Genomic DNA, 27,109 nt, shown 5'->3' with positions numbered 1-27,109 from the left:
CCTCGGGGCCGCTGGCTTTAATTATGAACAATCAGGCGGTAGTTTTTGTTGCTGTTAATGTTTGTTCTCCCACTTTTTTGTGTTGCTCCTTTTTGTGCATGTCAATCAAAAGAGCTCAAAGTCGTGATTTGATGATTTTCCTATGCCGCAGCGAATTCGTTGCTATTGCCGCCGTGGGTCAGGCCACAGAAATCCATTTGTCAAGTAGAACGACACAGCGAACCTCAAGTTGTCTGTGATTCTAAGCCCGCCTGTCCTTCAATAATCGTTGGCAGTGGCAAAAACAATGAATTATTGAAGCCAACCATTTTTGATTGGCGGAGAAAGAGAATTCTAATCAAAAGAGAGAGGCATGAAAACTTTGATTTGCTTGTAAATCAGTTTTTGATGAATTATGAAATGTTGCGGAAAATATGATGGAATTCTCTTAAATTTGGAATGAAAATGATGGTTGCTATTTTGGATTCTTAAAGTCAGGTATTAGTATGGTTAAAAAAGTGATAGACAAAAATATAAAAAATACCCATGAATTTGCAAAAAAATAATAATAAAAAACCTTGCAAATCACAACATAGCAGTTTGTTATATCCCTTTTAATAATAAATATGTAAGTGTGTAGTTAAATTTCTGCTGATGTAGTTTTATAAACATTTTCAGACCATAAAAACTCAACAGTAAAACTTATACAGTCTATGATTTATGGGATTAAAGGCAAGAATGATCACCGCAATTATTTCGAGAGCTTGAGAGTTGGCGCCAGCAGCTCGAAACTCGAAACTTGGAACGACGACATCTGTTGCGATCTATGAACTGGGCTTGTTTTATTACAACATCTCCGCCGAGGAGAGCTGGGCATGCACACATACATAAATTGAACAATGTCACGAAATAAATTTGTCTAGAGTTCGGACCTCGTTGGTAAAAAGGAAGCCAGCAACGAAAACAAAGGCAAAACTGTTTCGGCCAACGTCTGTTAACGTTGGCTGATTTTTATTTATTTCTCTGACTTTTAGCAAGTTGCTAACTTTTTGTTTCTTCTCATTTTTTTTTTATACTTCTGCCTCCCACACCGCCCCCTTCTTAACTCTTTGACTTTGTTGCCGCTGCCTTTTCGTTAATTTATGCAACGAACCAGTTTTGTTTGGTTTCCAACGCGTTCGCTCAGTGTCAGCCAATCTTTGTATCTCTTTATACAGCCAACCACACATATATATGATATATATATATCGAATTAAAATTTTATTAAAACATTGGCATTTGGCCGTTTGCTTTTTGTTAATTGCATTTGCAATTTCTAATTAAGTTGGTTTTGGCAAAAACAAAAACGTCGAGAGGAAACAACAAAAGCGGCTATCATAAAGTTTCCAACTGGTTTGGGTCAGCGCTTGTCAGAGGTCTTTTTTCGAGCGGATCTCTGGTGACTTTGCTTGGCTTTTGCCGTTAAGTTATGCACTGAGAGAAAATGTTAGCTTAAGAATGATGAAGTTATAATAACAAGTTCTCAGGGGTTTTCTTTCCACAATATTAATAGGATTTTCTTATTCTTAAGTATTATTTCCACTGTTAATCACTCATATGAGTTCTAAGTTCAAATATTTCTCTCAGTGCACCTCTAGTTCAATGCAAACGAGCAGCTCTAAGCCAAGCCAAGCTGAATCAGCTACCAGTTTTGGTTTCTCCCCCTTTAGACCATTAAAATGAACAAGTTTCAAAAGCGTTTGCAATGCAAAAGTCTTATCATAAGTATTTATTTACACAAGCTATATACAATAAATCAATGCGGTCTGATTGATTCGCCACTAATCCTGTTTTGGTGGATTCTCCTCGCGCTGCTGCCGCTTGGCCTCCTTTTTCAGCTTGGACACGTTGCTCCGCAGTTTCCGCTTGAAGAGCAGCTCCCGGTTGACCGCCTTCAGGTCGTCCATGCTGCACGTCTTCAGATTGCGGACCGTATTCGAGATGAGCTCGTCGGTGATCTCGATCTTGGTGCGGGAAAGCCGCAGCTGCCGGGCATTCCGACGGGCCAGTTCGACGCGGTACAGGAACAAGTGATAGCTGACGGTGGGTTTCAGCATCTTTTCGTTCTCCATGATTCGAGTTATGGTATGTTGATGATAACTTGTTGGGTGAAAGTAAAGTGTTCTCTTCGCCTTGACTTCTCGTAGTCGAGTGATATCCCAAAACTCCGATTGCGGTTCTTATATATCCAATGTTAGCTACCTGTCTGCAATATCTACGACCGAGCAGGTCATTTCGGGTCAGGTCAAAACAGGTCAAGTGCCGTTTGTCTCCCTTGTAAATATTTGTGCCAAAATATTTCATTACCTAATCCGTCCTAATCCCCATTTTGGATCCTTAAGCCTTTGCTCGGTTGACCAGACATTATTACACATAATGCCAGGGAAAGGGTAAGTAAAAGTGATTTCAGGATTAAACAGGACACAGAAATTCAGTTGACCATCTCGCACGAGCTTGTTCATGTTTGGTTACAGAATATTCTGGAACTCAGAGGAAGGGATTTAATAATCCTGACAGATGGCTGACTTTCCAAAGTCGAGTTTCATTAAGAAAAAGAAATAGAAGCAAGTTTAGTAAATAACAGAACTGTTTCTTTTGTGTAAGAAAATATGTTGATTTTAGTTAAGTAATAACTTAAGAAACCGTTACCATTGTAGTATCATATTACACTAGTTAACAAAAGAAAAGAGTTCTATTGTGATATTCAATTTCAACTTTAAAAACCATTAAGATAGCCTTCATTCCCAGGGGGAATCATTATTGATGTCTTAAAAAATCATGTTAATGGGAAAGTATTAAATTAACTTAAAAATATGTGTTAACAAGACGTTTGAGTTAATTTATCACAATGAAGAATATTCTACGACCCATGTACTAGCTTTTTCCCACCGCATTCTCGACCATGCATTCCCATAAGTTCTTAGCATTATTCCCAAGAACTTGTATTTGTTCATTGCATTTAGCCCAAAGTAAACCTTTCACCGGCCACCATTCCAGAGAATTCTTGGGGAACCTCAATGAACCTACAGCGTAGAACATTTAAAAGAATTTAAAGAGATTTCCAAGTAAACCAAAGACCGGAGTTTTTCTGGCTCAGCACCTGAGTGACATCAACGTAAAGTACGTCAATTTACACATGTGTCGTGGGCATTTGCATGAAACCCACCGAGATGCGTATGTAAATGTAAATCATTAGCATAACTGCAGTTTCCCGAAAGAGCAGACCAGACTTTTTGCAACTTAACTACTTCCAGGTATTTCATAATGAAAGTGGGTGCTCGGGTCGAGAGTTCCTTCAGGTCGAAAGATGGCATAATCCTTTTATAATTGCACTTAGTAGCTGAAATGTAGCGAAAACAAAAGGATTTCGAAACCGGATTAAGAACTTTGGGAAAGACCACGCGCCGGATTAAGCAAATGTGCAGCATCAGCGTTTTATGACCTGCCCCTGGGCTCCTTCAATCTCATTCCACTGCTCATTTTGGGCTAAGAGGTAGGGTAATCATCAGGTAGCAGGTAGGAAGGCTGATCTAAAGTCTAAGGTCATAACGGTGGCCCAGGGGCTGACTGGCTGGTTGACTGAAGAAGGCCATCCATGCGATGCGGGCTAGCAGGCATTTTGACCAACTGATTTTGACAGCTCGCCGACAGCTTCCAATTCAACGCGCTCAATGAACTGGGTCTCGCAAATGGACTTGGATTCGATCTGATGGTGGGGCACCAACTTGGTGCGTGTCATGGCATATACTCCATCGTATATTAACCAGACGAGAGACAATCATCATCATCATCATCTTTATAATCATCAGCATTGGCGCATCTCAGCTTGAGGGCCTTGCATTTAGCACCCAAATGGGCATTGAATCATCGTTTATTTACCACCAAAAAAATTACCATAAAATGCGAAGCAACTTTCACTGGTCATTGTTATTGTTATTACCATTATTATTCGGGCCTTAATGCAGCTCAATAAATTTTCCTTAAAAGAATTCGTTCGATAAGCCACAGACAATGGCCAAGGGAATTTTCACTTTCCTTTGGCCATAATTAAGCTGAAATTAACTTGGTTCGTAGCTGTTTTCGCTAGAGCGGGGGCCGCGTGTCAATTACGTTAAGTGAAATTACAATTACATGAAAAGCATTTTTAAAATCATCTAACCAACCCGCATTAAATCCCTTTTATGGCAAGCCAAGGGGGGTCAAGCCAAGGTCGCAGACATTCGTTCATAAATAAATATTTAACACGCAGTCCTTCAGTCGTGGGCTGTGCCACAGAAAAGGAGGAGAACGAGTGGTCGAGTGCCACTTTGGGATTATATTTATCACTTCATGGCAACTCATTAAATATAAATGTTTTTCATTTGCCGAGAGTTGAGAGGGAATTTATTTAGTTTCCATAGGTTTGAGATGAAAACGAGAGGTCTTCTTGAGGAATGGTTCAAGTTGAGTGTAATTCTTAAGCAGTTAAGGACAGAGAATGCTATAAAATTTAGATTTTCTTAAGAGTTGAAAAACGCTTTAACTTTAAATTTAAATTTCTTTAAAGTCTAAATGGTATCGTAAAGATCTAAGGATTCCCTTTGTACTGATTCATTTTCCATTCAAAGCTATACGATATTTACCCAACGTTCTTCCATTGATAAATTTTTCCACTGGCAAGTGTTGGCTGCTAGTTAATCATGGCTCAAAACGATTGAACACAATCCGCAGACACTTAGTCACCTTAGTAATCTATTCATTATCCACATATTGACTCAGTGGCCAGCTCATGAGAAGCGTCTTTAAGCAAAAGGTCAAGCCATAAACATTTGCCATTTCTGGCCAAATGCCGCGCAACACAAATATGAGACACATACACGTGTGGCAAGTAGGTTTAGTACCTCTGGCCTGAGATGTCAAATATTTAACAACTTGGAAAAAGGGATCAAAAATAGAGAAAGGACAAATGGAGGTAAGGATCTGGTTTTACCGAAGCACTTCAGGTAATTACGCGATGCGCGCAAGTCAGCAGGTCAGTCGGCGGGTCAACAGGTAGCTAAGCGCCCCAGATATAAATAATCCTGGTAAAGCACAACAGGACATCATTCACAGCTCAAACTGCCAAGCAGTCACAGCTCGCTCTGTCGCAATCCGCATTTCAGTCTTTATAATATAAAAAGAAGAAAAAATGGAAAGCCAACGTAATACTGCCAACCACCGACGCGGAGTTCGTCCGAGCGTGGGCTATCTGCTATTCCAGTACCAGAGCGAGCTGACCCGCCGTCATGCGGAACCCACGCGGCTGTCCCGCACCAAGATACACATAATCGATGGCCTGGTATCCCGCACCATCCGACACATGAGGAACTGCAGCATGGAGGATCTGAAGGCCTGCAAAAGGGAGCTCGTCTACAAGGAGCAGCTGCGTGATCAGCTCAAGAACATGCGACGGAAACGATCCTCCTCCGCCAACAACACTAAAATTAGTGCAAACACCTCCGACAAAGCGGCGCCCGTTGTTAGTGTTAAGGCGCCAAGTACTCCACCGAAACCACGATCGTTAAGCCGATCTGAAACCGTCAAGATGGACATATTCGGTCCAGAGATCTTTGTCTAAGTCAAACTTACTGCCATGCACTTTTATTTTTAGATTAGAATTTACTTAGCATTATATTTTTTTCCAATTGTTGACGATTTAAAATCATAGAACATGATATTGTATATAAACGTAAGAAAATCTAAAAAAAATAAAATTAAAAAAAAAGAAATGCAAAAGTTTTTTAAATTTAAACTGAAACTTCAATCCTAGATTAATGGCGAAATCTACCACCATTCCTGGTAATAGTAAGATTAGTTTGCAAACTAAACTTAAATTCAGTTTAAATAAAACTCAAGCGACTGCTAATCAATATGAATCCTAGGAATTCGCGATTAAAAATCAATAATCACCGAAAATTTCAAACTAAAATCACAAAAATAAAACTGGCAATTACACAAAAATGTCAATTGTCGGCGCATTTGTTGTAGGAGTGGAAATTCCTGTTCTGTAAGCCTGTTTTTGGCTCTGTTTTTGCTAGCTAGCCAGGGCTAAAATGTGTGCCGCGAAATGCCAGGCCCGAAGTCTCGGGCTCAAGAGTCAAGAGTTCCCACGAAGCAGCTTCGATCCATTGAAAATTGGCCACTGCTACTCACCGATCTGTGATAGATGCGTCCGACCGAGCGAGAGCCGAGAAAACCAGGCAGTCAGACGGGGCAAGAATGCGGTTTAAAGTTCAATCGTGCAGCAAGTGTTATTTAGGGGATTTTGTTTTGCAGAAGAAGGAACATCGATCGAACAAGAAATAAAAACGTGAGCTGTGATGATGATCTAACCCGAAGCTTTCTTCGACCACTAAAAACAGAAGTTATGAACCTGCGACCGACGACGACTGATATGCAAATCGTAATCGGGAGAAATGTATACTAATGAATATATTAACCAAATCAAGTTCAGAGCAGTTCTGACGTTTTCACAATTTGCCTCATTAGCTTTATACTCATTGGTGGGGATATTATCTATAGTTTGTTGTTATAAGAATGCATTTGTTTTACCTTTTTTGGAGTTTTTTTACGGGTTCCAAATTAAACGTTGAAATATTCCACTTGCTGTACAAATTTGTTGCTTTCTATTTGCATATAGCTGGGGTACAATAAATTATGAGCACAATGTTAACTGGCGAACAAATGGAAGAAGAACGCGCACGCCGAGTGACGTTTTCCTTTCTTTTCCGAGCACTCTTTTTTTCTCTTTATTTCTTATTTATTTCTTTTCTTCTTTTACTATTTTTTCGGCAAACACTTTTCAGTGAAATGCAGCTGCAGCTGCTGCTCTGGTTGTAACTGTAGTTTAGACACAAACACGTTTTCTTGCGGCCAGCCCAGTAATTACGGCAAAAGGCTATTTTAAGGCCCCCTCAAACCAAAAATAACGAAAGCCGTTGAAACGAAAAGCTTAAGACCGAGAAGTGCAATCGCTGAGCAAATGCAACGCGGCGAAATGGAACGAAAATCGAAAATCGAAGCGAAGTTAAAGCTAAAAAAGCCAAAATGCAAATGGTAACACGCACACCGCACAAATAAACAAACACACACACACAGGCACAGACAAAACGTTCGTTCTTCGGCGAAGAAGAATCGTGTTTATATATCTTCTTGGATCGTACTGCTATATCCAAATGATCGCGTCGCGTTTCGAGCCGCACGACGGTTCACTGACGAATGACCAAAAGTTTCAGCTGCCGGACAGCTTGAACTTCGAAAAGCCCGCCGCTCCGAGTTCGAAAAGCGAGCAAATTGAGCTAGCTCACTCTCGCTCTCTCCGTGGAAAGAGAGCTTAAGATCTTCGTTGCCGAAGATCGCAAGTTCGTTGCCTGAGTCTTTCGTTTTTCCTCGTTTTTTTCTTCTTATGCCTAGAATCTTTAGTCTGCTGTGGTCATTGATTTATTGTCCAACAATAACTGTTTTTTGCATTGTGCGTTGAACTTGCGAGGGAGCGAAAGAGACACCAAATGAACGATTTTTTGATGACATACTTCTTTCAGAAGATTTGTGTTTTTTGGGTGTCAATTCTTGATCTTACAGATCGGCTAATCTTTGACTCTCCGATTCGGCTTTAACTTTCGCTACTCGTCGCTCTCGTTTGCCTAAAGACTTTTACTCTCTAGCCCAGCGCAATTACGATCGCAGCTCTCACTGCTCTCACTCGAAGTTTTGTCTTCGGGTTTAGCTCTGAATTCGCTCTGTTTACTCCAGAAATTACCACCTAGTGCTGGCTTGCTCACTCGTAGGGCAGCTTAGTGCCGCTTCAGGTTTGTTTTTTTTTTTGGTCTATCCAACTTCGAATGACTTCTTAACGGTTCGCTACTTAATGCCTCGTTTTTTTGTACACAGAGGGAAAAATTAACGTTGTAATAATTACAATGATTTTTTCATTTAGTACATACTAGTTGAAGTGAAATATATACATAATACCTGGTGAAGAATATTAAGTATACAACTAGTTGGTTCTTAGAGTCCCCAACTTTCTAGTTACTGCATTTTGGCGATGAATGGTTTCTTTAATCTACACACTTATTTATTTGTTATCGTAATTTAGTATTGTTAACTCTTTCAACTAAAGTTTCTCGGTTCTTGGCATTTCTTTAATACCTCTTAGAACCTTAAAACTTTTTGATAAGTATTTTTCCCCGTGTAGTAGTTAGTTTTTGTCATTGTTGTGACTCTCACAGAGGGCTTTATCCCCCCGCACCCCTTTGGAATTGCAGCTGTTATTGTCATTTTGCTTTTAGCAGCAGCTTCACCTCAACTTAGTTCAGTTCAGCTCGGTTCGCTTGAGCGTAAATTTCTGTGGTTTCCAGGCGATTCTTTCGGATACCATAACGCTCCTCCTCCTCCTTCGACTCCTCCTCCTCCTCGTCTTCTTCATCTTCTCCTATAGCTATTATCAGCATTGTCATCGTTGTCGCTGTGTCGTTCCCCTTATTGTTATTGTTGTTGGCGCTTTTTGCTTTTTGCGATTTTTCTTTTAGCTATTCGCAGTTTTCCCTGTTCCACGCTTGTAGGGCTGCTCTGCCGCTAGATCTGCCATATACCTATATACATCAATATATATATATATACCACAACAGAAACCGCAGCAGTGGGCCGCCGATATGATCTGATTTATTGTAGTTTCCCGACTTCTTGTTGTTGCCGTCGACTGTTAAAATATTTATTTACAATTTTCACAATTGGCATTTCAGTTCAGCGAGCTTGTCTCTGATTGTTTGATTGCATTGTTGCCATTGTTATTGTTACTGTTGCTGTTGCTGTTGCTTTAGCTGCAGACTGTTGCCCCACTTTTACTTATGCACATAAATAATTAGAGTATTTATGTTGCAAACTGCTTGATAACAACATTTGCATCGTTAGCCAAGTTAGCACAAGTATGCCTCAAGTTTTAGGGGGTTCTGTGTGTGCTTATCCCAATTTTCCGAATGTACTTCTGATATCCTTTCATCGGATTTAAGTGCTAGAAGTGAATGTAGATACTAAGCCATATGGTAATCAAAAGTTTTCAAAGGCCTTAAATGATAATTATGTTAATGAAAGACTTTTGAATGAAATTTCTAACTAAATTGGCACGAAGATCGCCTAGCAAAACTATTTCATTAAGAAACTATTGCAGCAAATAGTTAAGATAATCCAAAATATTCCTTATATAGCTTCAAAACATGGGTTTATCCATATTTCTTGCCAATTTTTAGCTCATTTCAAGGTATCACTGTACCATCTGTAAATCACCTACTGCAGCGCTTTCATCTAATCAGCGGACTTTTTCCGAGCTAGCAAATAAGAAATTCTGCAGCATACTTTTTGGCTGGTAAATATGAAGTAAGTGCTATATCGCATGCGAGTTATTCCCCTATTTCATTCGGTTGAAAATCAACGCCAAACGCTTTTTCGTTTTTGCCAGCAATATTTTGTTGGTCTCTGCCACCGCATGAGTTCTTAATTAGCCCGCAATGAGTTGTCGATACGCCATTTGCGAGTACATGAAATTCGGTTTGGTTTTTGCCCTGCACTGACATAACAATTTCGGTTTGTCTAATTGGGGGGCCTTCTGTATGCCTTCTCTAAAGTGTTCTTTCGGTTTGAGTTGCTCTCTAATTGCATTTCCAACGATGCCAAACAGCATTTTGTGTACTCATCTAATGGGGAAAAGGGTGCCAAGCCGGTGAAGGTAAAGGGTTGGATTGCCAACGAGACAGATAATAAGCCGCTTGCCAGGGTGTCGTTAATTTGTGGGTGGCCCAGAACTGGGACAATTATCTGGTTTGTGAGGAAAATTATAGAGGTCCGTTAATTGGTCGGAGGTGTTGGCCTGTTAACTGCCACAATTAAAATCAATGCCACGGCGACCCAAATCCGCAAGGCAACCGAAAGCTTGTCATTAGGTGAATGTTCATACTCATATGGGAAAAATCTGGAAAGATAACTTTTGTTAACTAAGCATTACGGATTATAAATGAACTTCCGAATCATTAAAGAAGGCCCTGTCAAGGAAGTCAAACCCTCCAAAAGTCACAGAAAAATTTAACTCATTCCCTAGCACACTCACAATTCTCAGCTTATTTTTCCCAACACTTTTCTCAAAGTTTATCAATTGTTCCATCCAACATGGCGCTCGTTTATGGCGTGGAAAAGAAAACAGTGCCCGCTTACATGAAGTATGCGATGGGTGGAACCTCAGGAATGCTGGCCACCTGTCTTGTCCAGCCAATGGATCTTCTCAAGACCCGAATGCAGATATCCGGTACCTTGGGAGCTCGCGAATACAGGAGCTCTTTCGAGGTTCTATCGAAAGTTTTCAAAAACGAGGGCGTGCTTTCCTTATACAATGGGTTAAGTGCAGGACTGATGAAGCAGGCCACCTACACGACAGCCAGGATGGGTGTTTACCAGATGGAGTTGGACTGGTATCGAATGAACTACGAGAACGACCCTTCCTTGGTGGCCAGCATGACAATGGGCATTGTGGCTGGAGCTTTTGGAGCCATGTTTGGAAATCCAGCGGAGGTGGCTTTGGTCAGAATGATGTCCGATAATCGCTTAATGCCGGAGGACAGACGTAACTATAAGAACGTAGGCGACGCCTTTGTGAAGATCGTGAAGGATGAAGGCGTGGTAGCTCTCTGGAGAGGATGTTTACCTACTGTAGGTCGTGCCATGGTAGTGAATATGGTTCAGCTGGCTTCTTACTCCCTGATGAAGAACCACCTCCGAGGGTATATTGATGAGGGAATTCCTCTTCACCTGAGCGCCGCCATGATGTCTGGCTTGCTGTCCTCCTTGGCTTCTATGCCTCTAGATTTGGCCAAAACACGTATCCAACAGATGAGAATGATCGAAGGCAAGCCAGAGTACAGTGGCGCCATCGATGTCCTGAAGAAGGTGGTGAAGAATGAGGGAGCCTTTGCCATGTGGAAGGGATTCACACCTTACTTGATCCGCATGGGTCCACACACAATCTTGTCCTTTGTCTTTCTGGAGCAAATGAATAAGGCCTATAACAAACATGTGCTCGGTGATTCACAATCCGATTCATCAGAACCTTAGGACTAAAGCTGTATGATATATTTTTCACCCCCAAAATTAGAATTGTTTCGCAATGTCTCTGTCAACCGCGCTTGTTCTGAAAACTAATTATTATTATCTTATATATAATATAAAAAAAAATTTTTTTTTCTGAATATAAAAATAAAATCGGATTGCCAATAAAATGATAAAATTATAGCCCAACTCTCAGTCTATATTTCGAAAGTAACTATTAAGAGTAACGAAGAAGGCTTGAAAAATGTTCTTTCTAATTTCCCATTTCCAACAAAATAGCCTTTCAAACTTATTTTCCCCCTTACCTTTTTTATAAATTCGAGTTTCTTTCTTTTCTTCCCAAAATTTTGTCCGCCGTTTGAGCCATGCCTAGCAATGTTGATAAAAAGGCATTACCCAGTTACATGATGTACGTCAATGGCGGTTTAGCTGGAATGATGGCTACCTGTATTGTCCAACCACTTGATTTGGTGAAGACTCGGATGCAGATTTCGGCCACCACGGGCGAGTACAAGAGCTCCTTTGATTGTCTAGCGAAAGTTTTTAAAAGCGAGGGCATCCTAGCGTTCTATAATGGACTCAGTGCGGGCCTGATGCGACAGGCCACGTACACGACGGGTCGAATGGGATTCTATCAAGTGGAGAACGAGGCATATCGAAATCACTTTAATGCTCCACCGACTCTTTTTTCCAGTATGGGCATGGGAATATTGGCTGGAGCTGTTGGAGCCATGATCGGCAATCCCGCTGAGGTAGCCTTGATCCGGATGATGTCCGATAATCGATTGCCTCCTGCTGAGAGGCGTAACTATAAGAACGTGGTCGACGCCTTTGTTCGTATCGTGAAGGATGAAGGTGTGACTGCCCTCTGGAGAGGATGTACGCCTACTGTGGGTCGTGCCATGGTCGTTAATATGGTCCAGTTGGGTTCGTATTCCCAGTTTAAGGGAGCGTTTGGTCCATACTTCTCGGGACTTGGACTTCACACATCCGCTGCCATGATGTCTGGACTGTTGACCACCATTGCCTCAATGCCACTGGACATGGCCAAAACGCGAATCCAGCAGCAAAAATCGGGAGAATACAAAGGCACCATGGATGTTTTGATGAAGGTGTCTAAAAACGAGGGTATCCCCGCACTGTGGAAAGGGTTTACCCCGTATCTATGTCGTCTAGGGCCACACACTGTATTTTCGTTTATTTTCCTCGAACAGCTGACCAAGGCCTATAAACGTATAGTTCTCGGTGACGATTCTGACTCCACTATATAAATGTGTTTAATTATTTATCTTTTATCTAAATTTTAGTCACCAAATAGTATAGATTGTCGTTTTAAATCAGTGAAATATCTTTAAACTTCATCCTCAATGGCCAAAATCTAGTCACACCTTTTTGAAAGCTTTAAAAATTGTTTTTTTAACTTAAACCAAATCTGTGATATCTGTGAAAACATCGTACATATTGTTCAATAAATAAAATCAAAGCTGCATTATTACAAAATATATATATGATGATATATTATGCGTTCAGGTTTTTCTCTCGCATGCTAGAAATAATACCCAGGGACTAGATCCATCCGTCCCGCTCCAACGATCAGCTGGGCTTTGTTTTTCGTGGGGCTTTGTGGCGCTTATCAGTCGCCCGATCAGCCGGTCCGGTAATCTCGCCGAGTCAGTTGCGTTCCTACGTTGCGATCGAACGGTTCGCGAGCGGTTACGGTTGATATAGTCAGTCGGGTGTGCAGATCGGATCGGTTCGGGATAACTTATATCTGATATATATATTCTGGCAGGGAGCTGAGCAAAGCCGGGCGGCGTCTCTCAATTGAAGCCACTTAAGTTTGCCGACAGAGATCTGTGAAGGAAATCTCTCACTTGGGATGAATCAACCGTTGAGTTCATGCCGCGGAAGTGTTAATTTAGCGTCCAAATACAACTTGTAGAGATCTGTTCAGTCCAAGTGCCATCTGAAAGTGCTCTTTGTTTGCCACATAAATCGTGGCCATCCCATTGCCTTTAAAAATCACATACGAAATATGCAAATGAAATTATGTGTTTGTTGTTGATAAACCCTCACGAGATAGACACATAAATCGATAATTAAGTGATAATTATTTATGGTGTGAATTGGTCCCGACATTGGCTAAACTTTTGGGCGCTGTAAATCGCTGGAATAGCCGAAGGAACCACTTGAAACCAGGTGAGTTCACCGATAAGATCTGTAATCTGTATCTATCTCGATTTTATGGCAACACAGTGGGCACTCCTCCAGATTGCGACGATAGGAAAGGCTCTATCGCTGACGCCTCCGATCAAGTATGATTGATTAATTGCCTGAATCTCGAGGAAATTTACGAACAGTTCATTGATTGCCGAGCCAATTTGTCATAAAGTCTGCGCCGCTTATAGATTGAGTTATGGAAACTCCAAGTTTATTTTAAGCGGTGCTAGTTTGGGTTCTTGGGTATATCGAACTACTGGAAATGTTCGTAACAGAGGGGGAAAGAGCTGCTGGCCTAGTAAGGTTTACGTTTCGAATTTTTTAATAACTAAATCTGGGAATTTGTGCTTAAGTGGGGAAGATTTCAAACATGTCAAACTGAAATTTATCAGAAAATCTTATATTATTATTGAGACTTAACATGATAACATATGAAAGATATGAAAACTACTTTTGGCTTTTAAAATGAAAAGGTAATTTTCTTGCTGAGCACGGCAGAGTGAAAGAATTAGAAAAGTTTTAATATCTAAGTTAAGTCACTTTCTTACCATATTTTGCAGTGACAGAGTAAGTACCCGGTATCTTAGCAGTTGTACTTTTTTCTTAGCTCTATTTTTCATTGCTTTATTAAAATTATGACCTCATAAATTTGTGTATATGCAGATGAATGTTGCTTATCTCACAGTTTATCTACGTGCATGTTAGACATTCACAGTAAACTGCAATTTCCCCAATCGTCTGATTTGACACTTCGATTACCGTTGAGGGAAAACATCTGAGACACCAGATAATTGCCGGTTGTCAGGTGGGGGAATCGTTTTCTGGGTTGGGGTGTAAATTATTTGGCATTTATCATTTGAATCTCTGATAATCCCCACAGTGCTTGTGGATATTTACCTCAGATAGCAGGGAGAGAGAGATAATGACGCGCAAGGTTCTGCTCTAGTTCTATTTAATTATTTCTTGTTGACTTTTTCTTAGGGCAATTAAAAGTTTCTGATGTTTGCTAGGAATTGTAATTACCAAAAGCTAGGAATTACGGCTGGAGAATGTAGTCCACGGCAAAAAATAAACAATTTTTAATATTTGCAGAAAGTTTAGCTTTAAAAAATATCTTTAATAACCAACAGATTTAGGCATAAAAAGTAGAAAACTATAATTAATTTAAAATTAATCAAACGATAATTCAATATTGTTGATTTTCTACCCTTTGAAGTCTATTTATTTTCTATATTCATCCATCACTTTTGTGGGAAAGACAACCCAAACGATTTGTCGGCTTATTTGAACTAGAAATCCAAATTAGCTTCATGTTGTCTGCATATTAATTTGTCAACAAATGAGTAAAAATAAACAATGAGTAGCAGCTAGCACGCTCCAGTTGGCATTTGAATTTTTTCCGATTTATTGTTTGTTGAAATTTTAATTGGAAATCAAGCGGCAGAAATCAAATTAAAATGCAATCACCCTTCCATCCGAACGAAACTCAATAATGTAGTTAATGTTTGGTTAGGGCGATTAATGAGCAGACAATTGCTAGGGCAAACCGAAAAGTGTCAACAAAAAAGCGGACATTGTGACAACAAACAAAAAATATAGCGATATATAGTGACAAATTAAATATCACAATAATCGAATTAAGCGAGGTGAGCTGAATAGTTTGATGGTAGGCGACATGCAGATACTTTTTATGGGATTTAAATATTAAAAAATGTTATTAAAAATATGATTAAATCTATCTTTTTAGTTTAGGTTTTCATATATTAAATATTTTGTAATAAATTTACATTTATAAATCCAACTGTTGAAACTTTTCAAGCAACACTTCCAAGTAGAGAGTGCATTGTAACTACTTTAATTAAATCCCTATTTACATTTGGTATCATCACAAATTGAAACAAATTACCTAGGTGACACCTACACACCCTTTAGTATTATAATGAATGCGAATAGGCTGATTAAATATAGATAGCTGAACATATGCTCAACTTCTAACAGCAAATTGAGTGGAACTAATTCGTGTTTTGAAGGTGCAACAGTGAGTATCTTGTCACAGTGATTGTACTCAGCTTTACACTTTTCATTTAGTGTTTTGCAAATTGAAATGACAAAGCTTCGAACAGACAGATAGACATACTGTGGGCACACTTCAGATGGTATTCGTGTGTGCAATCGTATCTGTGAGTCTGTGTCAAGTCATTACCATAGCCCCTAACGGGCAGACAAAACCGCACGTGATCTAAATCCCCCAGTTGGTGTTATTATTGTTATTGTAGTAAGCAAAAAAAAAAGTAACAGCCGCGCACACAACTGCATCCATAACTGGTTTAATAAGCTCGCTCAGACGTCGGCTTTTTCGATCACATGACGACAAGATCAGAGCTTGTTGGTGGTGTTCGCTTGGGGCTGCTTTTATATGTTTTCGAGCATCAAATGCAATTAACTAATAAGCAAATTAACGAAGGCAACTAATGAATTCACAACAATAAAAAAGCCCATCTTGAAGTGAGCACGCAAAAGCCGGGGTCAAAGGTCAATCGCCAAGTTTTTGTTTGACCGAACCGCGCAAATCTCACATGTCATCGTTTATGACAAAAGAGACAAGCATAATACTGATGTATGAGAGTATATTTAACAAGTATGTAGTGAGAAAAATAATATTAATATTTAAGAAATATTTTCATTAAAAAGATATATATTTCTATAATCCATAAGTCCTCACATTAGCTGGCCAGCAAAATATTGTCTCTATAAGCCTTTATTATTTGTAAAAACACCAAGAATAAGTATCATAGTTTCCAAGTTTTTCTCTCAGTGTTCGAATATATTTACCCTCCCATTGATGGGCAACAGATAAGCCGCAGCAGCAACAAAATAGACTTGTGGCTGTCATCTCTGGTCGGATCTTGGGACACAATCATTATCGTGGTTGCCCAGATGCGTACACACTCGTGCATGGCCACAATTTGTCTACGGCGGAACGCGAGAGTTGCAATTTTCGAATTAAGACAATTGCCACACGAATTACGGAGCCAAGATTCCCCGTCTAGATTCGCGACCCAAGGCATCTGTCGCGCTCTCCTTCTCCGTGCATAAAATCAATGCCAAAAGTAATGCAAATTTTTGGTTTTCTTTTTGGGTCGCTTTGGCGGTCGGCTGCCAAAATAAATTGAATTTTAAATGAGCGGCGAAAACCTCAGTAGAAGTCATCAAATATTTAGATAACACGAGGGACTAAGAGCCCAAGGCTAGACATGGGAGGATATTGGACGGCATGGTGTTCTAGGAAAAATATACATTTCAATGCCATGGTAACTTGACATTAAATATTATTATTATTATTATTATTCCAAATCGAATTACTTCTTTTGTCCTTTTTCTTTTGAGAAAATATTTTTTATAAATAAAGATAAGCTTAAAGAATATAGTTATTACATATTAATTTTTACAAGTTAAACTAAGTAACTAGTTCAAAATACCCAGAATAAACTACAGAGTATACCCTAAAGGGTAAGCAAACAAATCTGCGAAATCTTAGTCCCTGGCCTTTTGTCTTCCACCTCGACACAATCACAATCACAATCTCAACACGAAACACCCAACAGATACGGATACATTGTCGCCGGCAAAGTCGCCTCAAATGTGCGGCAGATCGTCGGTAATTTTCCAATTGACGCCTATTACGGTTAATCGTAGCAGTGACCCAAGTCCGGACCAAACTTAAACTAATAATGTGCCCAGTTTAATGGCTAAGCCGCAGCAAATCGCCCGGTCAATCCAAGGCACCTCGATGCCCCCTCTTAAGTCGGCACCCACTACATAACCGCCACAAGACCGCACGACATCGTTGTCTCGAACGCTATATGTCACCCACACCCACTTAGCTAACCACTCCCCACCAATGTGTGTCTACACGGGAAGAAATTAAAATATCTATTATATTACTACCAAAAAAATCGGATAACTTAAAGCAATAAATTATAAATATTTTAGAATGAAAGAAAATTCTAGACTTTAATCTTTTACCAACCAGTTTACCAACTTTAGACTTCTATTCCCACCACAGAGTCTAATATTTTCTCTATCTGCACAATATTTTCTATTGTTGTTCCTGCTGCTTAGCACGCTAACTAACTAACTAGCAGCCGTCGTCGCTGCCGGCGTCGTTGCTTTAACATTTCGTCGCTGGAATTAGTCGCACCGCGTAGTTCGAGGCAAGTGGATTAAATGGCGACGAAAGAGAACAAGGAGCGACTGTCTCTGGCCGCCAAATGAAGTATTCATTATCCTGGACAAGCAATTAGCACGTCACCAGAAGAACGGGTCAATTTCGAGTCAAAGGATGCGCATTGCTCATACGACGCGTTGGCCGTTTTCGAATCTCGTTTAATCAAGAGACCTTTTCTGGGAATCTGGGTAGAGTCCTTAACCGGATCTCGGTGTCTGTGTCCTGTTTTCGGCTTTTCCGGTGTTCCAGATCCCCGTGCGTGCCTGCGTGTGTGTGCCAGTTCGATTGTCTTTGATTTTCACGCAAATGTAATCCTCGACCGCTTGATTTCGGTGCGTTTTTCGGTTTGTGTTTCGTGACTTGAGTAAAAGGCAAAAGTTGATTCATCAGCCGCAGGATACAGGCAAACAAACAAACAAACAAACAGAGCTGGATGAATTCACACGAGCTTGAGTTGCTGTATGTGTGCACGCGCGTGTGTGTGTGTGTCAGCAGAAAATAAAATAGTGAAAATATAAAGCACAATACCACTGCAGCGACACATCCTTGAAGCCTTCATATATATGTATGAATATATATATATATATAGTGAGAACGAAACGAGCGCTCAGTCACGCAAAACGCCAGCGCACTTTGACCTCATTTTGGGCAACGTTTTACGCTCGAGTGTGTGACCCTGCCACGCCCCCCTTTAATACCACCAATCCGCCGCCGCCCCAATCGACATGTGTTTGCGCAAGTTCGCCTCTGTTGGCCATAATGATTCCAGCTCGCAGGAAGCAAATTAAATCAATAAGTTGGCATATCATCGCTTAAACAGGATAAACTGCAGATTGCAATTTTAGTTCTCTGCCTTTTTTCCTGGCGCGATTCTAGTGAAATGGCTTTCGAGTGTTCGCTTGTATAAATTGCATGTAATTAAGCCATTTTTGGCCAGTTAATAAAAATGCATAAATGAAAGCGCATTTAATTTAATAAATGCGGATATGGAGAGTGCTAGAGCCACGGCAAATGTGTATTGATATGGAAATTGTGAAAAAATCCTACTCGTTTTTGAATGAATTAACAAATGTAAATTATAAATAAAATAATAATGCATTTGGTTCTTCCCCTTATTAACATGCCCATTTTAGCTAATAAAAATAATAAACTTGTTTCCGGATATGCATTTAAATAAATATTTTTATTATTAACGCGAATGTGAAATGGCAAAACACGAGCCAGGATAAATGTAAATGATGCCAATTTATTTCCAGCAACGTAATGAAGGGTTTTTGTTTTGTAAATCAATAAATGAAATTAAAGCCCTTAATGTGGAATCAACAATTATATACAAATTGCATTAAAATATGTTTAAAGGATGAATGTAACACGGTGATGTGAAGAAGTCCCCAACGATTAAAGTTCAAGTTTATTGAGAGCAAATCGTTTTTCTTTTTTATTCCAGTGGTGAATGTTATTTCAGGCCATTATTTAATTGAAAATTCTGTGCAAATATCGAAGCAATCCACATACACAAGATATTTAATAACACATTGAACACTTTTATCAAATTAAAACCAAAAGAGAAAAGTGAAAAAAGTGTTAAATTAAAAAATTACAACAATGCTGTGAATTTTTAAGAAGTGTTCATGGAAATGCAAAATAGTTAATAATCAAACAAAGCAAAGCTGTTATTTAATAATTTAATCAAACCAATTCGAGCATTTAAGTAACTTTTAAATCAAAAGCTGTGTCATTTTCTAATTAATTATAAGAAATATAATTTAATCAATCCAATCCAAGCAGTCAATTAGCAGCCGCACAAAAAATTTGCGCTAATTTCATATTGGCCTACGGCAAGCCAAGAAGTTGGTCATTTGCCATGGGCAATTTATGACATGCCAGTGGGGTAAGAAGTAATTTATTAATTTATATATACCATAAAGATAAAGATTCAGTCAATTAAAGTTGCGAGCACGTACTACTTCTACATATTAAGAGCCCCCCGTAGTAATTAGGAATGCGCATTATTCTTCAGCGATGCACTCGCTGCACAAAACTAAGAAGCAAACAAGCAAATTAAATAATAACTATTTATACAATGACCCAATAACAGGCAATTATAATGCATATGGAGCAGGCCACACAGTTGAACAATCCCGAAACCCAAAACTAAACTCAACTCAACGCACCCAGCCAGGCGAATAAATTTCGTTTTAGTATTCTAAGCCATGTTACTGGGCATTGGGAGAGTGCTAGTGTGCGACATAAACTATTGCTAAATGAAAACATTTATAGTTTCATTTAATGGCTCAGTGTTTCGCTTTGTCGACGGACAACGGACAGCGGACAACGGACAGCGGACGACAGGCATTAAATCATTTTAAAAGTGCTTGCAAATAATTGAATTTGTTATTGCGAAAATGCTCGCACAAATCTTGTCTGCCATGTCTTTGTCTTTACAGTGTGTGGTGCCTATAAGGGATAGGGGAAAATTCTTAAGGAGAGCAGGAAAAACTTCTTAAGAATTAAGAAAATTCCAAAAATTCGAACTAGAAAACTAATTTAAATACGAAATAAAAACCAATTCTGCTTGACTTGTAAATTGCAAATCTAATCTGTGTCTTTCTACTTTAATTGTTTTTGTGTCTTGGTTATTAATATTAATTGAAAAGTGTCATTTGTGAAATTTAAATTTGCATAGCATAGTTCGCATACAGAAGTTAAGACAAGTTGAGTTATATCCCTCCTTGATTAGATTCGTTAATTTATTCATTTATCAATTGAGAAAATTCAATTTTTCACTTAAGATTTTACTTTGGTTTCTTGCTGTTTGTTGGTATTAAAATTTATTTTATTTTTTTGAAATTATTAACATATTAAGCCTGATAAAGTCATTTATTCGTGGATGCAATGGAATCTGGAACTTAAATTTTACTAATTTTAAAGTTCAATTTAACTTTATAGTTCCAAAACTTACAAATTAATATTTTAATCTGCCTTAAAAACGCCTCTAGTTTTCCCACCCGATTTCCACTGTAAAGTCAAGTCACATAACGGCATCTAGTGAAGCAGAACACAACGGCTAAATGCCTGCAGCATTCGCATCGTTTCTCGACCTTCCGCCTTCTTTCCTCCTCTCGGCGGGTCCTTTTGTCTTGTCCTTTGCTCGTTGCTCCTTGGTCCTGAAAATGTTCACAATCCTCCCACGCAGTTAGCAGCGCTCATTCATGCATTCTGACTTGTATTGTAGAACACACACACACATATGTATACACATATACATATATATGTATCTGAAAGATATATACTTCACACTTGGCGAACGCGACCGTGACGCTAACAGCATCAAAGACTAAAACAACAATGACAAAGGCCATTGTTGTTGTCTTTGCCATTGTCGTCGTCACTTAATATACAAATTTCAGTAAATATTTTTCACACACACACACACAGATGCACAAGGAGTGCAATTTCCGCGAGTTGCATTCGCCCAGAACATGACTTTCTCTTCACCCCACCAAGCCATTTCCCATTTTCATTTTCTGTTCGGAGTTCCTTGGGCAACAATTCGTTCAATTTCATGCAATCAAGTTATTTTAATTCATTACCCTTACGCGACCAACACTTGGAAGACATGCTCGCAACACCATCAGACACACACTCACTCACCCCCTCACACTCTTCGAGGAGTATTCCCCTTCAAAGCCCCTCCAAAACCTCCCTGCAAGTGCATGTGCATTTTGCCTTGCGACACTTGACATTTACATACACAAAGGTTTGAGCACTGAGGAAAGGTTTAAGTCATTTGTTACTATTTCAGGAGAAATTAAAAATCACTTTTTTATAATTAATCAAGCCTTTTTAATAGAAGCTAACAAATAAATTTCATATATTCTAAGAGGAAATAAATCTTTAAAAATCGGAAAACATTTTTATTACTATACTATTACGCCAGTTTAAACATATTGCTAAAAGTTTATTAATCATCAAGTTTTTAGCAATCCCTAACCAATTCCAGTTCCTTTTTTTTCAGTGCACTATTTGCATGTGTTTATACTGCACACACACTCACATACACACCAAGGAATATAGAGCCTCACGCACGACTATCAAAATGTCAGACATCTGTCATTTAATTTAATTTGACTTCACTTTGCTTTCATTTGCCCTCCCCCATTTTTACGCCCAGCCTTGTGCGCTTTCTTTTCCCGCTGTCTTCTGCTTCTTTTTTTTACCACCCTATAGCTGAATATATATGTATATGTGTATGTGCTATATAGAGCAGGAGGCGTCGACGTTGAACACAAAACGTGTAATTTAGCGGGAGGTGTTTGAAGAAGGTGCAAGGAAGGGGATTCCCTCAGGCTGCTGTTATTACTTAGTTTGGTTGTTGTTGTGTTCCTGCATAGTTGTTGTACTAGTTTGTCTTTGTTGTTATTATTATTGTTTTTGTTGTTACGTGCAACGTACGCGAGCTCAATTTAAATCGCTTTGCGTTTGCTGTGGAAACGGTAAAAAGCATGGAGAAAATGGCCAAGAGAGCGGGAGGAAAATGCGAAAAGTTTCGCGGAAAATGCATCGATCAATGAATACCCTTAATGGGGTTAGTAAAAAATTGCAAGGGCTTAAATAAATGGTTGAGTGGTGGCAGGATATAGTGAATGATTGAATTAAAGAAATTCGCCGGAGAGTTTTTTGATATCGGTGAGCTGATAAATGGCTTAAATTTCCAATAAAAAGGAAGAGGTCATGAGATTAATGTTGATTCAATTTTTGATTGGATAAACAATATCATATTGAGTTATACCAGAAATTTATTCAACTGCTAACTTCTGTTTATGTCTTCTGTTATGATTTTTATATCCATCATCCATTTATTAATTTTAAATTTATTGCTAGTTCATTGGAAATTAAAATACAAGCTGGACGAGTTATAACATTCCGTATTTGGATCATTTTTGGCTTTGTTATGGACAAAACATTGAAGTTTAGGGGTAAAAATCAAAATGGACAATAATTGACTTATTCAGATTTCAATGCAATTTTAATGTACATTAAATTTCGAGCTCAACGAGGTATTACATTCCATATTTGGACCATATTTGACGTTGCTGAAGGAAATTTACTAACGTATTAGCGTAAAATCAAAATTATGACTTTTGAGTAAAATTTGCAATATTTTTTACCAGCATTATGCTTATAACTTTGTCAAAATAAGACGCACAGCGATAATGAGGATTGTTTTGTGCAGCTAACGACCCGTACAAACTTCTGTGTAATTTGTATGCTGATTATCAAGAAATTAAATTTTCTCAAATTTTGCAATTTTTATAAGGCGTACCATCATCCTTTTTTCGAAAAATCGTAAAAATATTTTTTTCTTCACATTTTAATAACAGTTAAATATTTTGAAAAGAGATAAAAAGACAAGCTCAACGAAGTATGACACTACGTATTTCGACCATTTTTGGCTTTGTAATGAAGAAAATACCGATATTTTGAGACACAAATCGGGACAGACCGATTTTCGCGTTTTTTGAAAAGGATAAGATTTTACGAAAAATCTGAAAAAATTCACTTTTTGAGTGTGGTACACAGTTCGACGAGGAATTTAAAAACGAACTCAACGAGACATTCCATGATACGATCATATTTGGCTTTGTAATGAGGAAAATACTGATATTTTGAGACACAAATCGGGACAGAGCGATTTTTGTATTTTTGGAAAGGGGTAACATCATAAAATTTTACGAAAAATCTGAAAAAACTCACTTTTTGAGTGTGGTACACAGTTCGACGGGGAATTTAAATACGAACTCAACGAGATATAACATTCCATGATACGATGATCCTTGGCGGTGTAGTAAAGAAAATACTGATATTTTAGGCGGCAAATCAAAATTATGGTTTTTTAATAAAATTCTCGATATTTTCCCCCAGTGTTATGCTTATAACTTCGTCAATTTAAGAGGCACAACAAAAAGGAAGACTGTTTTATGAAGCTAACGACCAAAACAAACTTTCTGTATCACTAAGATGATGATTATCAAAAGTTTATTTTTTCTCAAATTTTGAATTTTTTATAAGGGGTACCATCATCATTTTTTCGAAAAATTGATAAAATATTTTTTGTTCTAGATTTCAGTGCTACTTGAATATTTTGAATATAGATTAAAATACAAGCTCAACGAGGTATTACATTCCACATTCCGACCATTATTGGCTAAGTTATTGGCATAGACAGTATTATGTTGAGGTGAAAATCTAAGATAACAAATTTTCTCATAAACTTGGATTTACTTGAAAACCATAGCCTTAACATACCTACCCGCTAGAAAAAGAGTATCTGAGAAAACAACTTCGCTGGATTTGCATAGGAAATTTTATTTCTTTGAGCTAAAACTAAACTAGACGACGGAAAGGCACACATCATTTGCTAATGCTAAGCTAAAACTAATTAAAGCCTGAGGGAAGTCTTAATATCCTTTTTCACTCAACCTCTCCTCTCCTGATGCTTGGCAATGGCTTTTAGTTGCTTGTTCCGGTGCTTAAGTTTCTGCTGAAGTTGCCGCTTGAACTGGGTCTCTCTGCTTAGGATCTGCAGATCTTCTGGTGAACACGTGGAGAGGCGTTGCTTTTGCTCGGCTATCAGCTCCTTGGTAAGTTGGATCTTTGTTTTGGAGACTTGGACGTAGAGCAACTGACGACGCTGCAGCTCCTGGCGATGCAAAAATAAAGCGTAGGCGACTGATGCTTCCATGCTGGCGGCTTACTGTCGAATGATTGCCAGGCTTGAGGTTAGCTGGGTTTTTAAAGGACCTCCCCCTGTTGCAAGCATGCCTGGTCTTGTTTATCTGTTTTTTGCCTGTCCTGCGGGTTTTCTGATTTTCCGCGGCCAATCCTTTGGGGTGCCGTTGTACCTGAGTGCCGGACTTAGGTCCCAAGCCGCCTGAGCAACCACGCAGGTAACAGATGTTTTATCGGTCCAAGTTTTCTTTCCTTTCCATTCCCTCTTTTTCGGCGTGCTGGTACATTAATGCACTTTAGGCCAAAATCCTTCGCATATGGCCTTGCGGATCCCACCAGGCCAAGTTAGGCAAACTTTTGCGCTGGCCTGAACCCATGAAAGGAAAATGGGTTTTTTGAAGAAGTGGACGAAATATGCGGGGTGGTACAGAGACAAATCCAGCAAACTTCTTGGTCATGCAGCTTCATCCAATGCAATTTTTGGGCCATCCATCTAAAAGGATGGTCCACCCTCTGGACCCACTCAACGGGACAGGATGGCACGCACGTCCTGGACAGCCCGGCATGTGCATCAATAATTTTTGCCAGCATTCGGCTTCACTGTGGGAAAATTCTATACAGTATGATGAATGGAATGCGATATTAATGATATTAAATTATTATCATTTAAAGCGTTAATTAAATTTGAAATATAAATTATTTCAGCACTTTGTTACGTTAATATATTATATATATTAAAGAAAAATGTATAAATATTGGATCATCATTACTTCTACGAGTAAAAATCAACAAAAACAAATTTGATTTCTGAAGTTTTAATGAACTTAGCCAATGTCTTTTGATTTTTCCCTAAGATTCCCTAACTTTCAAACTCTTTTCTCCGTGCTGACCCGGCCTAAGACCCGGACCCGAACCCGGAACCCGGAACCCGATCCGGACCCAGACCCGTGTCTAATGCCACACCAACACTTTGAGGTTTATTAATTCGCATGAACTCTGTCCGGCAGCTCGACCCTGCGTTCATTTTTCATGCTGCTCGGGCAACAAAAGCCACAATTAAAAATTGCTTATGAACGGAAATGGCAGACAAAAAACGAGAAGGAGAAGTGCCTCCTGTGTGAGAAGCTGAGCCAACTTTCGGTATAAACCATAATCTGAGCCATGGGAAGCTCTCAAAGTTTTTCTGGGGCAGTAGCGGGGGATGTGTATGAAAAACTTAATTTCCTATTTCCTTTTTAGTTTCCGCTCACTTCTATATCTCTCCTTCACCATTTAGTGTAAACTGTGCGCATCATTATTTTGAAATTTTTGACACTTTTTTCGCTTGATGGTGCTAAGCTACTTGTAAATCAACCCAAGCTCATGCGTCTTCTTCTAGCTAGTGTCTTATATATAGGTTGTTATCTATGTGTGTGTCACATTTCCGGCGGAAGTGAAAGCAGAAAACTTGGTTCGTTTTCCTCTTCGCTAAATGGCATCAAGAAATGCAGCATCGTCGCCTCTGCGGAACAGAGACATTGACTGATGATGATGAGCACGATGATGTAAATGGGATTTTAGTGCCGCACATGACAATAGTAAACTTCTTTAGCAGCCGGAATCATAAGCTCTGATGTCTCTGTTCAGATCTGCTCACAGCTCTTGTGACATGCAAGTAAATTGCCTTGGTAAATTTATTGTGCAATTACAAGGAAATCTAATGAACAAAAGTGAGGATGGGGGCGGGAAAAATGTCCCAAAATAGGATAGAGCCACTAAATCTTGTCTACAGAAAAAGGGATTTCGGTATCTTAAGAAGTTTTATAGGAGAATAAAAGTGGTTTATAGGGACTCTATATATATTTCTTTATTTTTAAGAATTTAAGCTTAAGGAAAATCATAATTTTCTAAACATATTTTCTTTTCTTCTTCTTTCCAGTTCACAAGGAAAACTAAGCCATTGCCTGACCTCCGTCCTCGAAATGGCATTCCCTTATATCCTGGCAGTTCTGCCCCTCATTTGCACCGCCTCAGCTCTCAGCCTGCCAAACATGACCGCAACGGATGCAGCGGTTGCCGGTGGTGGGATTTCGCCAATCCTCGTTGCAGGAAATCCCAGCAATCTAGGGAGCAGCAATATAAGCCTGAGCGGAGGCGGCGGATTGGCCGGCAGTAATCCCGGCGGGCAGGCAGTACAAGATTCAGGGGGCGGTACCTCTTTAGGCGGCTTGCCAGCGGGTGGCAGCAGCGGTGCCGGAGGCAGTGGCAGCAACAGCGGTGTCAGCGGCAGCGGCAACAACTCTGTTATGATCCAAGGGCAAAAGAGCAACCAGTATGAAAAGTGTGCAGGTCCCGGGGATCCGGGTCCCTGCAAGCAGTACATCTACAAGTGGCGCTACGAGCCAACCACCAACGAGTGCACCAACTTCATTTGGGGCGGTTGTGAAGGAAATCCGCAGAACCGCTTTGGCACCGAGGCGGAGTGCCTGTTCCACTGCATCGGCGGACCACGTAAGAATAGTTAATGAAATCTGTTAAATATATTTTTTAGATAAATATTTACTAATCTGATTTAGAAATATATTTTCAAAGCACTTTTTTGCAATTTTACAAGTGATTTATTATCACTGGAAATTCTGGTTACCCTTCAACTATCCCGTCTAAAAGTTAATATCTATAATTAATCCTGACAAATATGCAATTAGAGAATAAATAATTTAAATTCCTCAATAAGCTAAATTGTAATTAAACACATCACATACAAAAATATTAAACTAAACATAAGTTAGAACCATTACTAAGGCTCTAAGAAGTGAAGCGCCA

The 27,109-nt window shown here is 39.3% G+C and overlaps 7 protein-coding genes across 17 annotated transcripts in view; 4 read left to right on the top strand and 3 right to left on the bottom strand.

The window, feature by feature from the left end:
• The window catches only part of LOC108107794, a 108,181-nt gene extending 100,891 nt beyond the window's left edge, over positions 1-7,290 (bottom strand). For 3 of the 5 annotated variants that reach the window (XM_017215508.2, XM_017215506.2, XM_017215509.2), the window contains exon 1: positions 6,589-7,290. The gene's annotated coding sequence lies outside the window, so the exon portion shown is untranslated. The remainder of the gene's footprint in view (positions 1-6,588) is intronic. The other 2 variants (XM_017215507.2, XM_017215505.2) reach the window with 2 other exon arrangements.
• Positions 1,792-2,780, bottom strand: LOC108107799. Its single transcript, XM_017215514.1, has one exon. The coding sequence runs from the start codon at positions 2,088-2,090 to the stop codon at positions 1,800-1,802; it is 291 nt and encodes a 96-aa protein (XP_017071003.1). The 5' UTR covers positions 2,091-2,780; the 3' UTR covers positions 1,792-1,799.
• On the top strand, positions 4,887-5,765 carry LOC108107795. 2 transcript variants are annotated; one of them, XM_017215510.2, is made up of 2 exons: positions 4,887-5,049; positions 5,110-5,765. In XM_017215510.2, the coding sequence occupies exon 2, from the start codon at positions 5,186-5,188 to the stop codon at positions 5,612-5,614; it is 429 nt and encodes a 142-aa protein (XP_017070999.1). In that variant the 5' UTR covers positions 4,887-5,049; positions 5,110-5,185; the 3' UTR covers positions 5,615-5,765. The 2 variants fall into 2 exon arrangements, with proteins under 2 accessions (XP_017070999.1, XP_017071000.1); XM_017215511.2 differs by having other exon boundaries at positions 4,933-4,969; positions 5,027-5,765.
• Positions 7,291-10,109: 2,819 nt separating the features above from the next.
• LOC108107655 (mitochondrial 2-oxoglutarate/malate carrier protein) lies at positions 10,110-11,304 on the top strand. Its single transcript, XM_017215241.2, has one exon. The coding sequence runs from the start codon at positions 10,195-10,197 to the stop codon at positions 11,131-11,133; it is 939 nt and encodes a 312-aa protein (XP_017070730.1). The 5' UTR covers positions 10,110-10,194; the 3' UTR covers positions 11,134-11,304.
• A 107-nt stretch (positions 11,305-11,411) lies between these two features.
• Positions 11,412-12,629, top strand: LOC108107653 (mitochondrial 2-oxoglutarate/malate carrier protein). Its single transcript, XM_017215239.1, has one exon. The coding sequence runs from the start codon at positions 11,493-11,495 to the stop codon at positions 12,396-12,398; it is 906 nt and encodes a 301-aa protein (XP_017070728.1). The 5' UTR covers positions 11,412-11,492; the 3' UTR covers positions 12,399-12,629.
• A 186-nt stretch (positions 12,630-12,815) lies between these two features.
• The window catches only part of LOC108107986, a 60,967-nt gene continuing 46,673 nt past the window's right edge, over positions 12,816-27,109 (top strand). For 4 of the 6 annotated variants that reach the window (XM_041817924.1, XM_017215832.2, XM_017215831.2 and 1 more), the window contains exons 1-3: positions 17,555-17,623; positions 19,023-19,466; positions 26,226-26,797. In XM_041817924.1, coding sequence (XP_041673858.1) covers positions 19,456-19,466; positions 26,226-26,797 — 583 coding nt within the window. In that variant the 5' untranslated portion in view covers positions 17,555-17,623; positions 19,023-19,455. Of the gene's footprint in view, positions 13,327-17,554; positions 17,624-18,957; positions 19,467-26,225; positions 26,798-27,109 lie in introns of those variants that run through there. The other 2 variants (XM_017215833.2, XM_017215830.2) reach the window with 2 other exon arrangements.
• On the bottom strand, positions 23,931-24,326 carry LOC108107991. Its single transcript, XM_017215840.1, has one exon. The coding sequence runs from the start codon at positions 24,318-24,320 to the stop codon at positions 24,054-24,056; it is 267 nt and encodes an 88-aa protein (XP_017071329.1). The 5' UTR covers positions 24,321-24,326; the 3' UTR covers positions 23,931-24,053.

Source organism: Drosophila eugracilis, unplaced genomic scaffold (genome assembly GCF_018153835.1).
Source record: "Drosophila eugracilis isolate 14026-0451.02 unplaced genomic scaffold, ASM1815383v1 contig_2088, whole genome shotgun sequence".
NCBI lineage: Eukaryota > Metazoa > Arthropoda > Insecta > Diptera > Drosophilidae > Drosophila > Drosophila eugracilis.
This window is presented reverse-complemented; position numbering and strand designations above follow the sequence as displayed.